At 35.6% G+C, this 18,644-nt stretch overlaps 1 protein-coding gene across 1 annotated transcript in view; it reads left to right on the top strand.

Annotated features, from left to right (window-relative positions):
* Me1 (malic enzyme 1) overlaps positions 1-18,644 on the top strand; it is a 161,425-nt gene that overhangs the window by 62,855 nt on the left and 79,926 nt on the right. Inside the window, exons 4-5 of the mRNA XM_008827829.3 lie at positions 4,071-4,146; positions 9,294-9,455. Coding sequence (XP_008826051.1) covers positions 4,071-4,146; positions 9,294-9,455 — 238 coding nt within the window. The remainder of the gene's footprint in view (positions 1-4,070; positions 4,147-9,293; positions 9,456-18,644) is intronic.

Here is an 18,644-nt window from a genome sequence, read left to right as displayed (position 1 = left end):
GTTCAAATCCCAGCACCCACATGGTGGCTAATAACTGTCCATAACTCCAGTTTCAGGGGACTCGATGCCCCTTCTATCCTTTGCAGGCACTCCACGACATAGGTACACTTATACACATGCAGGCCGTACACTCATACACATACAATAAAAAGTGAATTAAAAAATCAGATTCATAATGCAAAAAAGTTTAATTCCAGAAAATTTCATTGTTGTTGCCTCCTCCATTGGCCCAGGAACAGGGATTGAAACACATTTCCAAAAGAAAATATAAGTCTAGTTAGAACAGAAAGTTCTATGTTATGAAATGAATTGTATTTTGATATGCAATTCCTTAGGGATATTATCTGAGACCAAATTATGGAGAATATCATCTTGTCTTCCAAATTCATTTTGAGGGTGGAAGATATACAATGTTGAGAGGTTATGAGAAAAGTTTGAACTATGTGTTTTAAAAAATTATCTGCATTTAAAATTTTTCCCAGTTCTGAATTGAACAAGTCAACAAAATATGAGTATTTTTAAATTGCTCTGTTTAACATACTTTGAACAGAAATTAAATATTTTAAACAAGTTAAGTTTTTTTAGGCTGGGATGTGGTTCAATGGTAGAGTGTTTGCCTAGAATACACAAGGCCCTGTGTTCAATCCCCTATACTGAAGAAGTCTTTCATTGTTATTCCATTCATTTAAAGTGTAGATATAAATAAATTTCTTGTCAAAAATTTTCTTATATAACTATGTATGCATGTGTATGTGTAGGAAGTATTAATGTTTCATAACAAGTTGTTTGCCAGAAAGTATGAGTTATTTCTGTGCAAAAATATCTTTGGATATCTCAGTAAATTTCTAATTGTGGAGACATTCCAGAAAGTATTAAAAATAGCCCTTAAAATGTTTGGCTTTGGTGGGACAGTACAGATCTTTGATTTATTGAGCTCTTTCCAAGAGTAAGCATTTTGCTATGAATGAAAGTCTACTTAGTGCAAAAGATTATGGGTGGCCAGATGGCTCTTCCACAGAAGCTGAACCAGATCTGTATATAATAAATCTTGACATTTAATTGGTGGTAATTTTGGTATCATTTATTGTCCTTTATTTAAAAATGAGTCTGTTTCCCGATAATAGTATATTTGAAAGCCTTGAACAACTTACAGGCTCCTAAGAAATATTATTTAATGGTATATCGCTATTATATAATTCAGCATAAATTCATCCCTTAGTCGTAAATATTTCATTTTAATTTTAAAATATTTATTGATATCCTTCCAGCTAAGATTGCATTAGGTCAATTGAGTTTGGTGGGATATAAAAATGTATACAAATTATAAACAGGTTCTTATAATTTTGAATAAACAGTGAATTAATGTGGGACAATCAAAAAAGAGGAAAAGCTATAATTTAGTGTCAGCTTAATATTTTATTAGCCAGTCATCAAAACTCCTCTTATTGCACTTATTATTGTAAGATAATCTAATATACTTAGCATGTCAGTATGGTGCATATTTGGATTTACATGTTTTCTGTGATTTAAAATTTTTGTTAGGGGGCTGGAGAGATGGCTCAGCGGTTAAGAGCACTGACTGCTCTTGCAGAGGACCCAGGTTCGATTCCCAACACCCACATGGTGGTTAACAACCATACGTAGCTCCAGTTCCAGGGGATCTGACACCTTCTTCTGACCTCCGCAGACATTGCACAACATGGGTGCACTTACACACATGCAGGCACTACACATACACATAAAATAAAAATAATTAATATATATATTTTTTAATTTTGGTTAGGGACTTGGGAGACAGCTCAGTTTGTAAAGTGCTTATGTAAGCATGTGGACCTGAGTTTGATCACCAGCACCCACACAAAAAGCCAGGCATGGTGGCATGAACTTGTAATCTCAATACTGAGGAGGCAGACATAGTTGGATCCCTGGGCCACTGGCCAGCCAACCTCACCTATTTGACAAGCTGTAGGCAAATGAGAGAACTTGTCTCAAGAAAAAGGTGGATGATGCCTAAGGAATGATACCTAAGGTTGTCCTCTGGGCTCCATATGCATATATATACATGTGTGAGGTACACATATTTGAACACACACACACACACACACACACACACACACACACACACACACACTTCTACAAATTAATTCCAAAGGAAATGGTACCAGGAAAGTCAGGAGGATGGTTGCTCTTAGAAGGGAAGAATTTTTTTACTGCAAGGCAACAGGTGGTTCCTTGTTTGCAAGATTCTCTGTTTGATTCAAAGTTCTATAGAGAGGTGGTTGTGGGTTTGGAGAGATGAATCCTCAGCAGTTAAGAACACTGATTACTTTTGCAAAGGACCATGTTCAATTCCCAGCATCCAAATGATGGCTAACAATCATTTGCAACTCTAATTCCAGGGGAATCCAATACTCCCTTCTGACCTCTGCAGGCATTGTACAACCCCAGTGCACTTATGCACTCCTATGCTCACATATTCAGGCAATACACTCATGCACATAAAATAAAAATAATAAATAAAATATAAAAAAGAAAGGTGGTTGCCTTAGCCATTAAATTATACTTGCCTATCATTTTCTGTTTAGACTTAATTCTAAAGCAAAACATTTAAATGAAGATTTTTGAAAAATGTTACTACTTTAAAAATTTTTTATGTGTATGAGTGTATTGCCTGCATATAGATAGGTGCACGCATATCATGCAGTGCCCTTGGAGGTCAGAAGAAGGTGTCAAATTCCCTAGAACTGGAGTTATAGATAGTTGTTAGCCCCATGTAGGTGCTGGGAATCAAACCCAGGTCTTTTGCAAGAGCAACCACTGCTCTTAATGGCTGAGTCATCTCTCCAGCCCCCAAACAAGTACATTTTAAAAATTTTAGTATTTTAATGTTTAAAACTGCTTGTTAAGCTTTCATAGGAAATATGGTAAAGTTTTAAACGCTTAGTTAGGTTGAAATAGCAGGGTTGCAAAAAGGAACAAGGGCCACAAATCAGGCAGGGAAGCTGTGCAGGAAATACATGTTCACTTTAATCACTTCAGCTGTCTCAGATCCATGTTCTTGTCCTCATGCTGCAGAAATATGCTAAGAGGAATCTATGCTGGGAATGCTTCATAACATTTTCGCCATGTGCATTAGTTACTTTTCTGTTGCTGTATTAAACACCATGGCCAAGGCAACTTATACAAGGAAGAATTTATTTGAAATTATGGTTCCAGGGGTAAGAGTCCCTAATGGTGGGTGAGACATGGTGGAAGGAAGTGCCTGAACAGAAAGCAGAGTGTTCACATTTTCAAGCAGGCACAGGAAGCAGAGAGTCACTAGAAATCCAGAAAGACTTAAGAGCCCTCAAAGTGCACCCTCAGTGAAATGCTTCCTCCAGAAAGGCCACACCTCCTAAAGCCTCCCAAAATAGCATTACCAACTTGGAAAAACATGTCCAAATACTTGGAGCCTATGGGGAACATTTTCATTCAAACCACCACACCATGCTTTACATATCATCTTATTTAATTAAAGCTAAATGGATTTATGAATGGAACTTACAGTTTTCAAGTTGTCTTTATATAAAAATAATGAATTTTTTGTATATGAATGTATACATGTATGTGGTATTTGTGTTTGTGTAGGTGTGTGCATGTATGTAGGTATGTATATGTATATGCATGCATATGCATGTGGGGAAAAGAGATTAATGTTTGGTGTCTTCCTTAATCCTTCCCACCTAATCCTTTAAGAAGGGTCTCTGAGTCTTTAGTTCACCAATTCAGCTGGATGGCTGACCAGTGAGCTTCAGGGATCAATCTGTCTTTGGCCCCCTAGTGTCACCACACCCAGTTTTATGTGATACTGGGGATTAAACCCCAGGTTTTATGTGTGCTAGGCAGGCACTCTACAAACTGTATCTCAAACCCCTTTATAATAGGATTTCTAAGGATCATTTGTTTAACAAATAACTTCAGTAGTCTAATGAAAATGAAATATTAATACATTCAAGTTTTTGTTAGTGTTCATGGTAGTTTGACAGATTTGAAGTAAGTTAAAACTACTTTTAATTTATTTTTCCTGCCAGAGGCCTCTTTATTAGTATCCATGACAGAGGGCATATTGCTTCAATTCTTAATGCATGGCCAGAAGATGTTGTCAAGGTAAGTTTCTAAGGTTTCTGCACTGAGGCAGTCCTCTTTCTGTCCCATAAAACAGCTTAGATCATATTGAGAAGTCTTGTTACTGTGTGCAGCATTTCCAGTGACTAGCACCTAATTTATATCCTTGGATAGCATATTCATATTATTCTAAAACTATTTAGATAGTTTCCCTACTATTTTGTCTAATTTATTAATATTTTATTGTTCACAAGTCATTATATATTTTGAACATGCTGGGCATCCTGGGCATCTTAATTTCTTTAAGTAAACTTCTTTATTGTATTTGCTCTGTTTAACCATCCATTAAGAAGTTTAAAATAGGCAAAAGAAATCTGTTAAATCATCCTTTTTATTGTTATGACCTTAAGTAGCTCATTTGACTTCCTTTTGTGAGTTAAAGAAATTGAAAGTAATATCAGAGATTTATATGTGTATGGTGTTGGGTTGTGTGTGTGTGAGAGAGAGAGAAAGAGAGAGAGAAAGAGAGAGAGAGAGAGAGAGAGAGAGAGAGAGAGAGAGAGAGATCAGCTTTGTGCCACAGTATGTGTATGGAAATCAGAGGACAACCTTGGTTATGGGAACTTGAACTCAGGTCATCAGACTTGTATGGCAAGTACTTTTACTTGCTGAGCCTGATAGTTGCATTTTAACCTGGAGTCTGGAGAGGATTTTAATAATCAACAAGGCAATTCAGGAAATAGTTCTAGAGTAAAGTATTAACCAGTACCCTGTCATCTTAACAACTAGGCTATAAGCAGTCACTCTGTTTCCCAAGATTTCTAACTAGCTGATCTCTACACATTTAACTTCACTAATAATCTACCTTTATCTTTGAATCCTTAATATTGGGCCCTCAATGTCCACTGTAACTTTAAAGGCTTAAGATAGTGTCTGGTACAGGACACTTAGTAAGTCAGCTCTTGACTGAAATAGAATACTGAGAAGTGAGATATGTTCTCTACTGTGTAGGTGAAAGTACACATGGAACAAAGACAGTTTATTAGACAAAATGTAATTACACTGCATGGTAATTTAGTGCCATATTTGCTCATTAAGAAGATACTTTATGAGAATTTTTCACTGTTAAAACTCTTTAATATTAAAATATTTACAGTAAGGCATAAATTAAGCTGAAATATGAATGCCTCAAAACATTAATTTCTCAATATATAATTGTAATTATAATTAATAGTGCTAGATGAGAGAGAATCATAGGGAGTAAAAGTTAACTAAAACAAAAACCTGCCTTTAAAAAACTTTATATTCAGGACATTTCATTTAACATAGATATACTATCAAGTCAATGACAGTATATACTATTTTTTTCAGTATATACTATTTTAAACCCTTTTAAAAATTTGAAACTGATGAAAATGACACACTGGAAAGCATAATAAATTATGCAAATCACAAATATTTTACAGGATATTATTGCTTTCCATGTAGAATGTATTATAAAACTATTTCTAAGAATAGGCAGGATAGTTGGGCTTTCCCTATATTGTTACAGGAATTAATCTGAGACTGACCTGACCTGTGGAGAAAACTCAAACTACACTCAGGATGCAGAGAAAATCATTCTTTATCACACATGGACCTCAGACTGGGCTAACCTGCTCCAGAGAAACTGTATGTGTCTATACATACACATTTTTATTGAATTTTTCATGTCATCCCTTGGCAGTAATCATACTGGTGGATTTGAGACTAATAGCACAGAAGTATAGTATCTGGTAGGTTATTATGGGAAATTTAAATAGTCAGGATTTTATAAAGAAGCAGATATCTCAGGCAAGTATAGAGTTGTGACACTTTCCAATAATACGCTGATGCCAGTGCAATCTTAGCTATTTTAACAAATAAGGCATATTGCAGCAGGTGTTTCCTAAAAGACCACTGCAAGGGGCAGAATTTTCCAAAGTGCTCACAGACTGTGGTTTTTATGGTTGTCTGCCTTGTCTTCAGCTTGAGACTGAGCCTTTATGGTTTGAGCACAAGTAGAAGCTTCTAAATTTCTGTTGCTTCCACATACATCAACAAGCACATTTATTATTAGGAGTACGTAAGGGTCTTGTCAAATACAAATACTCATCTGCCAGACAGAGTAAAGTTATATTGATGTCATAATTCATTAGTTCTACACTAGTTTAATTCTCCTCCCTCCCCCCCGTGAATATGAGAAATACATTCATGGGAGTGTGCATTATCTGTGATACATGCAGGTGTCTCTGCGCTGTCTACTAAATACACGTGTGAACTATTTGGACTTTGAAAAATGGCTTTTTAAAAAAATAAATAATTTATTGAGAATTTCATACATGCATATAAGGTGTTTTGATCAAATCCATGCCCACTCCCTCCCCTTCAACTCTGAAGAGGTAACCCTAAAATCTTTTAAGGACTAGATACAAGCTCCCAAATACTTTTGATATTTTTGGCCTTTGGGATAGAGTATGTTGTTAATAGGCTCAAGGACATACATGCATATAAGGTGTTTTGATCAAATCCATGCCCACTCCCTCCCCTCCAACTCTTCCCATATCTCCCCATCACGTTTTTCTGATAACTTCATGTACTCTTTCTTCTTTGATTTATTGTTTTAAAGGGCCTTTTGGCTACTCTAACATTACCCCCTCTGAAGAGGTAACTCCAAAATCTTTTAAGGATTAGATAAAAGCTCCCAAATATTTTAGACATTTTTTGGCCTTTGGAATGGAGTATGTTGCTAAGAGGCCCAAGAACATTGTGAGTTGAAAAATGGCTTTAAACTAAAAACAATTCACAAAAATTCAACAACAACGAAAGTTTAAAAACAAACAAAAAACAGCTTCCAAAGGGGGTTAGGGGGCTGGTCCAATAGTGTGTTTTAAATGTATCTTAGGCTGGGCATGGTGGTGCAGACTTTTAATCCCAGCACTCCGGAGGCAGAGGCAGGCGGATCTCTATGAGTTCGAGGCTAGCCTTCTCTACATAGTGAGTTCCAGGCCCAGCTGGGACTGCAGGGAGACCCGTTTCAAAAAGACCAAAAAAAAAAAAAAAAAAAAGCGTTTAAAATGTATCTTGCTATATATGTATCGTATGGTAGAAAGGAGCACTATACCGAGATAACATTCCCAGGTTTTGGTTCTTTGATATTGCTTAGGTGACTCCTATTCCTGGGGAGATATGAACAGAAGTCTTCCCATCCCAGCTAGGGAACCAATTACAGATCAAAGTAAAGATACCACCAAAATCCAGCTTGGTGAACCAGTGAATTATATTGGGGTTACCTACAGGAATATGGGTGAGAGGTTGCTTACAGGAGTAGAAATGACTCAGAAAGACAGTTCCATCACCAAAAGCCCACCACAGAATGGGGGCAGCCCACAAAAGAAGGAATCCTGGAGTGCTCCTACCCCTTCCAGTCAGCTCAGTTGGTCTTTGCTTCTTCTAGGCAGCCTGATGGTTTTGGAGTATCTTTCAACAGTCCTTAGGGTTTATATATGTGGAGAGGGAGAGACCTATTGAATCTGGTCAATTTCAGAGTCTTCCTAAGGGTATTGAGTTGTTTCCTTCCCGAGCCTAAAGATCTTCTCTGCACGAGGGAATATTTCACCTCCTCTTAGAGAATTCTGTTGTTTACCTCCCTTTTAATATCATGCATCTTAAGGAGCTTCCCTCCAAGATGGAATGTCTTTACTACTGAGGAAAATGGTATATAATACTCTTCTGGCAAATTATTTGAGTTCTCTGACCCTCAATTTCCTAGTCTATAAAGTAAGAGGGAGGAGATCACCTCTTTAAAATGTTGTGAATGTCTCTTTTTTAAAAATATTTTAAAACAATTATATTTTAATTGGGGGTAGTGTATATTTAAGCATGTTGATAATTAAAAGCCTTTATAATGAGAAAAAATATTTATTATTTTATTTCGTGTATGCATGTATTGCCTGCATGTAGTAGGTAAGTGCACCCATGTTGTGCAGTGCCCGTGGAGATCATAAGAAGGTGTTGGATCCCCTGGAACTGGAGTCACGGACAGTTGTTAGCTGCTCTGTGGGTGCTGGGATTTGAAGCCAGATCTTCTGCAAAAACACTGAGACATTTCTCCAGCTCCAAAATGTTGTGAATTTCTATATATTAGTTCTGAGAGTGGTTAAGAGTGGCCATATTTTTTAGAATTTGAAATATAACAAGAACTGTGCTAAGTTCTTTAATATATCATGATTTCATTTTATTTCTCCGAGTACTAAAAGCTGTGCTAGATGCTGGTATATAGTAGTGAGCAAACAGAACTGGTCCTGAAGTTTAGACCTCTGCTTTGGAAGCACATTCACTAATTTCTTTTTATAAATATGAGAAAGAACCTTAATTTATTGTTTATTTGGGGTCAAGCAACTAATATTCCATGGATATTTTTAGTGCACCACTTTAGACTAATAAATTATGTTTGCTTTAGCTTATATTAATGGTCATGAATCACAGAATAAAGATGTTACATGTGTTAATTCTAACAACGATATTAAAATATATATACTAAACTCTGCATGATTAAAATGTATGACTCATGACTATTCGAGATAATTAGAAGTAAACCAAGCAAAATTCATCAGCTCCAGTGGAGTTCATCAGGTAATATGTACAGTAGACTGTGAAGGCCGTGTTCTAATAATAGAATGAACAGCCTCAGGTGCTTCTGGGAATCAGAGGTCAGAGCATTTCAGAACAGGGCATTCCCTAATCTGCCTGCAGTTATGAAGTTCTTAACATGCCTGCAATTGTACTGAAAGTGGAATTGACTAGTCTTAAAAGCCCTAAGTTTCATCTTATTTCCAGTTTTAGCTCTTATTTCTCTGTACTTTTCCCATTTACCTCTCTTGATTGAAGAGTAAATTATTTGGGTTATTTTAATTTTATTGCATACTTTTTATAGTAATCTAATTAATCATATGTATAAGTTTATATAATGTTTAAAATGTATCTCAAATTTATTTCATCTCCCTATTCTTCCCCAATGACTATCATAAAATCTTCAACTCTATATACTCAATTTGTGTTTTCTTATAGTTTAATATTTCATTACAGAGCATTAACCTTAAGACTAGAGACCAGAAATTATGCCACAGGATTTGCAGGCATTCATTAATAGATTCTCTTTTTTCTTCAAGGCTATTGTGGTAACTGATGGAGAGCGTATTCTTGGCTTGGGAGACCTTGGCTGTAATGGGATGGGCATCCCTGTGGGTAAACTAGCCCTGTACACAGCATGTGGAGGGATGAATCCACAATACTGTTTGCCTATCATTTTGGATGTGGGAACAGAAAATGAGGTAAATGTTTTAAATTTATAAGACAGCTAACTATCTTCTTTTTAAAACATATTTTGTTTTTATTTTATGTGTAGGAATGTATTGCCTGCATGTATGTAAGTGCACCTGTGTTGGGCAGTGCCCATGGAGGTCAGAAGAGGATGTTGGATCCCCTGGAACTGTAGTTATTGGAGATTGTTAGCCACCATGTGGGTGCTGGGAATCTAACCCAGGTGCTCTGCAAGAGCAACCAGTGCTCTAAACTGCTGAGCCATCTCTCCAGCTGTCTTTATAAACATTACCAATTTGGAGCTTATTTTGTATTTCACAAACTTCATAAAAATCATTCTTTTTCTTTTCTCTCCTCAGATCTCCCTCCAGCTTTATAAGAAAACTGCTCTTTCTGTTCTTTTCTCATCTTCTCTACAATGTGGTTTACATTTTATCAGCTTTATAGTGCTTTATTTATACCATTCTATAAAATATATGAATTATTTTTAAGATACCATAGTTTCTTAATTATTATTTTTATATTGCACAGAAACTAATCCCGTAGAGCTTCTTAAATTTAATTAGCTTGAACTCTTATTGTTGTAAAAGTCTATATTGAACCTGAGGTTGATGATTTGGAGTTTAGCTTTTCTTTCTTTTTTAAAAAAAACATTTTATTTATTGTTTACATGTTATGTGTATGAGTATATTGCCTGCATGTATGTAAGTGCACCAGTGTCATGCAGTGCCTGTGGAAGTCAGAAGAGGGTGTCAGATTCCCTGGAACTGGAGTTATGGACAGTTGTTAGCCACCATGTGGGTGCTAGAAATCGAACCTGGGTCCTCCACAAGAACAGCCAGTACTCTTAACCACAGAGCCATCTGTCTAGTCCCCAAGTTTAACTTTTCTTCTACATTAATATTTTAGAATCTTTCTGTCAGTAATTTAAACATTTCAAGCTTCTTTCATCTTATGCAGACAACATCATATTTAACTTCTTTTATACATGAATGCTTATTCAACTTTTATCAAAGGAAATATTTTGATAAAAACATGTGGCTTATCTAGTATTTTTTCAACACCAATAGAAATGACTTAATCATCAAAGCTAACCTATTTACAGAATTGTTCTAAAATTATATATTAGCATTAAGAGTTCACTTTATTTTATTCATGTATTTTAAAACATTCTATGATGTTATATAGATATCAAATAAAATGAAAAGAACCTACAAGGTCTACGTGTATCTTGAACATTCTAGAGATTATGGGAGAGGAATGAAAACTATGAAATGAGCATTTTACAATTGAGCCACTCAGTTTTAAGCCTGGGCCTTTTTTGAGAGGTTATGGTATAATGTAGACATAGAGAAACTTGTTTACTGGTGGATCTGCAACAGGGCCTCTTGCATTGATAGATTGCATTAGTTATAAGAAACAGTATTTTCATGAAAGTGGGTCTTAAACTGTCAAGTTGGCTATTTGGATTTTCTCACATCTTTTTTAAAATTATTTATTTAATGACCACATAATTAGAAGAAGCATTTCATTACAACAGCATTGATATATTCAATAACGATTTCCAGAGCTAAGATGCATCTCTTTCAAAATTGGCTGTAAATTTTTAGGTTTACAGTTGAATTGATACAGTTATACAATATTGTACTCAGTATAAACCTTATAAGACATAAAATTCAATGAGGTTTTAACCTTAAAAAAGATCTACATTTCATTATTAAAATACACAGTTTCATACAGAAAAATTCATCTTTAAAGCAATTAACACTAAGATGTTTGCACATGCGTTTCTACTTATTATTATTATCAAAGTCGGTTACTTTCTGAGATCCTTGGCATCTGAGCATGGATATAAAGTCACAGGTAGATTTCAATGGTAATGTTTTTCACATCTACTAATTATTAAGGAGCAAATTTTTATGCATTGAAGAATTATTTTTTTAATTTTTTTTTTGGTCTTTTTGAGGCAGGGTCTCCCTGTAGCTCCAGCTGACCTGAACTCACTATGTACACCAGGCTGGCCTTGAACTCACAGAGATCCACCTGCCTCTGCCTCCCCAGTGCTGGGATTAAAGGTGTGCACCACCAAGCCCGGCATGAAATTTTTTTTTTTTTAATTTTTTAATACCCATATGCATAGAAGAAACATTTCACTACAGCTTTAACATATTTAGTAACACACTCCAGAGCAAGGATACATTTCTTTCAAAAGTGGCTGTAAATTTTTAGGTTCACAGTTGAATTAATACAGTTATACAATATTGAACTCAGTGTAAACCCTGTAAGACATAAAATTGATCTTCCTGCTATTTTAATTTTAACTATAAACCTCCAAGTTTGTCCTTCAGTGTTAAAACTGTTGTTGTATTCTTTTATCTTGCATATGTGTGATGTGTTCGCATGTGTGTATGCATGTTTGCATGAGTAGACATGTGTGTGCAGGTGCATAGGACACATGTATGTATGTGTATGTGGAGGCCAGAGATTGATATCAGGTGTACTTATTGATCGCTCTTTATTTATTGAGGCGGAGTCTCTTGCTAACCTGTAATGTGCTAGTTCAGCTGTTTTAGCCTGATTACCTAGGGATCTCTTGTCTCCACCTCCTGGCATGAGTGCTGAGATAATAGGTGGGCCCAGTGCCCACCTGGCTTTACATGTGTGCAAGGGGTCTGATCACTGAGCTATTTCCTCAGTACCTGTTGTTGGAATTTTTTTATAAAAATCATTCTCTTTTCCCTATCAAAGTTCTAGATCCAAGAAAGCAAATACTCCATAACACAAAGTTCATAACTAGATGATACAATGTTTGGACTGTACTCAAAAAGTCATCTCACTGTTTAAGTGAATCAGGAATTATGGTGCAATTTAGATGGAGCCTTCTAATTAATAATTTCTCAAAGAGCTGTGGTTGGGGTCTGGGCCAAGGCAGGGTCAATGTGGTAGAGCAGAGCAGCCCACATCATGGTTGCCAGAAAGCAGTGTGGAGGGGAAGGGGAGAGGGAGATGGGAACGGGGAATGATATCAGTTTGTGTCCTAGTGTTCAGACATTTTATTGCTGCTCCAAAACCTAGACAAGATTGTTTGATTGGTTGTCTGGGTGGCTGAACTGTCTTTAGATCAACTGATAGCACATGAGTCATAGTCCTCTTCACCCTAGCTCATCTACCTAGCTTTTCTGGCATGGTCAGCTTCTGCCCCCTGACTATTAATTTTCATCTGTAGGTTACTAGGTAAAATAGTTAGGTCCTATCCAAAGTTCATAAATTCTTATCAGAATCTCAGCAAAAATGTAAGAGCAAAAACAGAGAAAAGAAAATAGGTCTAAAATTTAATGTTAATTAAATAAATTTGTGTTTTAAATTAAGATAGTGTGGTCATTCAGACTAGTGGAGTTTCAGTGCTGTATAATATCTTCCAGAGAGTAATTGAATTGGTAGTTTAACATTCCATTATCTGAAAAGGCCGTTAACTTTGATATCCAGACTTCATACAAACTAGCACTTAATGAGATTGTTAGCTGTACTTCAGTTTCTTCATGTAAATCAACTGCCTACATTATAGTATTGTCATGGCTTAATAGATCTTAGAATGCTTAAAATTCTGAATGACATTTTAGAAGTTTTTAGTAAATATTAGCTTATATGAATATAGTTGCAGATGCAAAAATCTTTTATAAAATATTGACACATTGAATCTTGCAGAGTTATTTTTGTCTTTGAAACAGAATCTCATGGATCTCAGGCTGGCCTCACATTATTTAACTGAGGATGACCAAGAACTTCTAATTTTTCTGCTTCTACCTTGAGAATGTCAGGTTACAGGCATGTGCTACCATGCCTGGCCTTTTGCAGAGTATTTTTTTTTTTTCGGTCTTTTTGAGACAGGGTCTCCTTATAGCCCCAGCTGTCCTGGAACTCACTATGTAGACCAGGCTGGCCTTGAACTTTGCCTCCTGAGTGCTGGGATTAAAGGCGTGTGCTACCATGCCCGGTATTGCAGAATATTTTTAATGTCAAAAAAAAAATGAGGGTCTAAGGAGTTGACTCATTTGATAAAGTGCTTGCTGTGTAAGCATGAAGACTTGAGTTCAGATCCTTAGCACCCAGACAAAAGCCAGGCATGGCAGTTTATGTCTGTAACCCCAGCACATAAACTATTAAAACCATTAAATATATCAAAATAAATGATACAGTAAAAGCTAGAATATTGTTATCATTATTCTCTTTTGTATCATTCAAATAGTGCTTAGTCTTTGCAATGAAGTAAGAAAAATAAATAGGATATATTGATGACAGGAAAAGGCAAAATTATAATTTTTTATAGCTACTCAATTAAGAAATTAGTGTGGATAAATTAGAGTGTTAAGTAATGTGAGTGCTTAAAATAAATATGTCAAATAAACAGGTTTTCTATGTACCTGTAATAAGCAGTTAAATGACTCATTCACAGTGTCCTTAGTGTGCTAATGTACATGGCATTCAACATTGACAAGCAAATAATGACACTATTTCAATTTGTTCTACTCCAGACATACTGAGAGACAATTAAATTTTAACAATTTTATTTGACTAGCCAAAGAATTATATTTAAAAAGATATTTCTTTTATGAGCTGGGTATGGTTTTAATCCCAGTACTTGGTAGATAGAAGCATCAGAATCATAAATTTGAGGCCAGCATGGGCTGCATACATATAACAAGTTCCAGAGCACAGGAAACCCTGCATTAAATAAATAGACAAATATAGACGTATATATGTACATATTTTCTAACACGTTTTAGTAAGCATGCTGGCTACTGGTCTTAAAAGTATTGCTTTAGATTCTTGACTGAATGCAGTGGCTACTTTGCTTAATGTTATTGATTACATGAGCCAGTGAAAGTAGCAAAAACTGTATTATTTCAGCATTGAATTCACCTTTTCATTTGAAAATGGCTATTAAAAATAATTTCTTTACATTATAAGTAAAGTATAAAAAAAATGCTATGGGGTGGAGAGATTGCTCAGTGGTTAAGAGCACTGGCTGCTCTTGCAGAGGACCTGGGTTCGACTTCTAGTACCTACAAGGTGGCTAACAACTATCCAGAACTCCAGTTCCAGGGGCTCTGATACCTTCTTCTGACCTCTGTGGGAATTGTGCAACACAGGTGCACTTATACACATGCAGGCAATGCATTCACACACATAAAAGAAAAATAATAAATAAAATATTTTTAAAAGTTAAAATATAAATGCTATAATGTGTAATATTCAGGATATGGCAAGTGAAAAGGAAACTATATAACGTCTGTAATGTTTTAGAAGCACTTTCAAGTCAATAAGAAGGTATCAGATGTCCAATATACAAATTGCTTAAGGATATATGGACATAGATAATTTACAAATGAAGAAGTAAAATTATATGTGAATAATATATATAGTAATTATGCCCTGTGTGAAATATTTTTACCATAAAGAAATTATAACTGAGGAGACAGAAATAATTTAAACATTATACAGTGAATATATGTATCAGATTATTACATGATACCGTGTAATTTCAGGAGTGTTAGTTTAAATATGAAAATATAATATCTTATTAGACATACATATTGTATACCAGTGGAGTGGTATTAATTTTATTCATTCTTTCTAGGAAGACATAGTTCTAATATAAATGTTTGTCAATGTAAAAACTTTTACCATAAATGATTATTTGAAAAGATCTTATGAAATAGTTTGCTATTATCCCAGATTTGGGTAGATAATATTATAAAGCATATACAAAAAAGAGAAGTACTTGGAAGAATAGATATCAAGTTACTAATGGTGGGTAGTTCTGAATAAGTAGAGATGATGGAAATTCTTTTCCATTTTAGTTTTCAGCATTCTCAAACATTTTTGACAGACAAGTGTTGATTTCCTCACATTCAAAGTAAACTAATTTCAAAATAATTTATTAAGAATGCTTTATTCAGGGGATGGAGAGATGGCTCAGCAGTTAAGAACACTGATTGTTCTTGCAGAAGACCTGGGTTTGAATCCCAGCACCCACATGGCAGTTAACAACTGCCTGTAATTCCAGTTCCAGGGGATCCAATAGTCTCTTCTGTCCTCCGTGTGCACTGCACAACATGGGGGCACTTACCTACATGCAGGCAATACATACATACACATAAAATAAAAATGATAATTTTTTTTTAAAAAAAAGAATGCTTTAATCAGACAAAAACCAACATAAAACTAGGGCAATGGGTTGGAGGCCACAACTTTGGTGAGGAACTATTGGTAGCTGATCACTGCTGGGTGAGGAAGAGTTGATCTTCTTTAAGGGAGAGGTGCTAGATAGGTTGAACAGGCTCCAGTGAGTGAACTCACATCAAGGGACATCTGGGTATAGAAACTTGACTCGATAAGCCTTAACATAGTGTGACAAAAAGCATGAAGTTCTGTGGGCGGGCTATGTGGGGGTTGCTGATAGGAAGGGGCACTAAATATGATTAAGATTTAGTGTATGAAATCCACAAAAATTCAATAAAAATATTTAAAAAAATAAAACGTTTTAATCCCCAGAAGGTTCAGATTTTAAAAATAGAAATGTGAAAAAGAACAGCAAAAAAGAGTTGCTAATGAATACCATTAGCTTCACATAAACAAATGCTTCAATTATTAATTCCCAGGGGTTCAGAACTGAGTTTGTGCTCACAAGAAAGGTAATGAGTACAATTATCAGTGTACACCCTTGGAATGTCCTTTTTGAGCTCTTACATCTCTGTATGCTTTGTTTTTTGTTCTTTTCTCTCTGTTTTCTCTGTATCTCATGTTTGTCAGTCTTTGTAGGTCTTCAGTGACTCCAAATGCATTCAGGTGGCACTTTTAAAAGTGCTTTCTTAAACTGTCTTTAATTGATTCTCCAACAAAGAGCCCTTGTCAGAAGAAGTGTTGCTAATCCAGTGTATTCATGCCACCTCCTTTCATGCCAGCCTACTTTGTGAACCCTTTATAAAAATAGAGTAATATTCTTAGGTTGCTTTCCTTTTCTTTTCATTTTTCATGTTAGCATCATACAAAAATTACGGGTTTCATCATGATCTTCATACATATGTGGCATTTTCATTTGTTCTCATTCGTTTCCCGCTGTACTGTTCTCCCTCATACTTCCTGCCGCCCCCCTCTGGCTTTTTTCCTTTTAAATTGCTGTTTGTAATAATAGTAATAAAACTTTGAGGGACTAGAGAGATGGACCAGTGGTTAAGAGCACTGGCTACTCTTCCACAGACCCAGGTTTGGTTCCCTGCCCACATATGGTGGCTATAACTGTCCTAATTTCAGTTCCAGGAGATCTGATGCCCTCTTCTGCCTCCACATGGAACTGTACATACAGGTGCACTTGTATACATGAGGCAAAACATACACATAAAAATAAATAAATGGATTAAGTTTCTGTTTTCAGATAGTTTTTGTCAGCCACATCTCTAAAAATGCACTAATTTTCCTGTATTATCTTAATTTTCTTAAATAACGTTATGAAAACTTAAAGACCATTTCTGACAAGTACATTATAATTGAAGAATTTTATAGCTTTCTAATTAAATTAAAAACCGTCTTTCCATAAATTTGGAAATCAACTCTATATTGTATTTTTCCTTTCTTAAACATTTATTTATTGTGTGTGCATGTCCACACATGTGTGGGGTGGGGGTCAGGGGACCACTTATGGGAGTTGCTTTGTTCCTTCTACCATATGAGTTCTGGGAATTGAACTTAGGATGTCAGGCTTGGTGGCAAATGCCTTTTCCTCCTAAGCTACCTCACCAGCCTCTATGTTGTAGTTAGCCTTCTTTATGTTAAAGACTCAGATTATCACTGAGGGAAAGATTAGGAGTAAAGAGAAGGGAAGCATAACCTTTTTTTTCTAAGTGTTTCTTCTAATTCACATGTTACGATATTCCAGACATGGAGAAAGTACTTTAATCTTGGCAGCCATTAGTAGCACATTGTCACTTTCATCTCAGCTGTTCAGAAGCCAGTAGGTTGTTTAAAATATTTTTATGCCTTGAGGAACATCTGGGATTTACAATAGTACTTGGTTTCAGATTTTATATTTTACATTTATGTAATTTAAAATGTTAACTTCCAGTGAGCCAATGGCCTTAACTTCTTGTTAAGCAGTACATTGCAAGTAAGATGTATTGGCCAAACCAAGAGGATTTCACAATGAGGGAGCGTGCTGTTAATAATTACATAAGGACAACAGGTGTGCACCTGGCTGTAATTTCTATTGACTTTAAGTGCACCCTACTTTAAATTATTCAAATTGTTGAACCTTCTTAACATCATCACACCTGCAAAGAAACATACTTGTCTATAATGAAACATCTTCAGACTCAGTGGCTTTAAATAATTACTGTTTCATTAATATGTATGATCCTGTGGGTTGGTAGTGTAATCTGTATACACAGGAGGTCTGGAATGCCCAGAACAATGTCCCGTTCTCCATATAAACACCCTTTCTTCATAAATTATTTGTATTCCACATACAAAATACTATCATATTTATCCTAGATTCTAAAGCTTCCATACCAGCAAAGGGCCCAAAGTTCAGGGTAGTCTCATCTAAATCAGGTCTAGAGACAAATGAGTCTTTTGGACTTTGTTTCCTATTGTGTCTCTTTTTATTTGTTCTTTCATATCAAACTTGCACTGATGAGTCAGTGACAGTATAATGACCACCAATCAGTGTTCCTAATCAAAACTGGAGGAATAGGAATCCTATGGTTCTGGATAGTCCAGAGCCATTCTGCAGCTCCACTGGACACATGTTACTAAGCCACTGCTTAGTGGGTAAGGCATAGTTGATGAGATGGACCCTGTACTTAGAGTGGATCTGTATAGGTTTTTTTTTTTTTTTTTTTTGGTTTTTCCCTGGGTGTTCTTAAGTCTGTCCTCTGAGATATCCTTCCCTTCCCATAAGAATTTATCTATAGGCTGTAGTGAAAATCATCCAGAGGTTTTCAAAAAGTAGTGCTTCATAGTTTGCAGTGTACATGTTTAACACATATGTTCACAAATAGTTCCCTGTGAATTTCATGTTTTGGTTGAGTTATATATTTTGTTTAATTTCAACTGTTCATTGAAAGTATGCAGAGATACATTTGTTTGTGTATATACAAATAAAACATTTTGGTTCTTACACCTTTCCACTCTGTATTTTCTTC

This window comes from Nannospalax galili, unplaced genomic scaffold (genome assembly GCF_000622305.1).
Source record: "Nannospalax galili isolate Female #2095 unplaced genomic scaffold, S.galili_v1.0 scaffold2893, whole genome shotgun sequence".
In the NCBI taxonomy this organism is placed as follows: domain Eukaryota; kingdom Metazoa; phylum Chordata; class Mammalia; order Rodentia; family Spalacidae; genus Nannospalax; species Nannospalax galili.
This window is presented reverse-complemented; position numbering and strand designations above follow the sequence as displayed.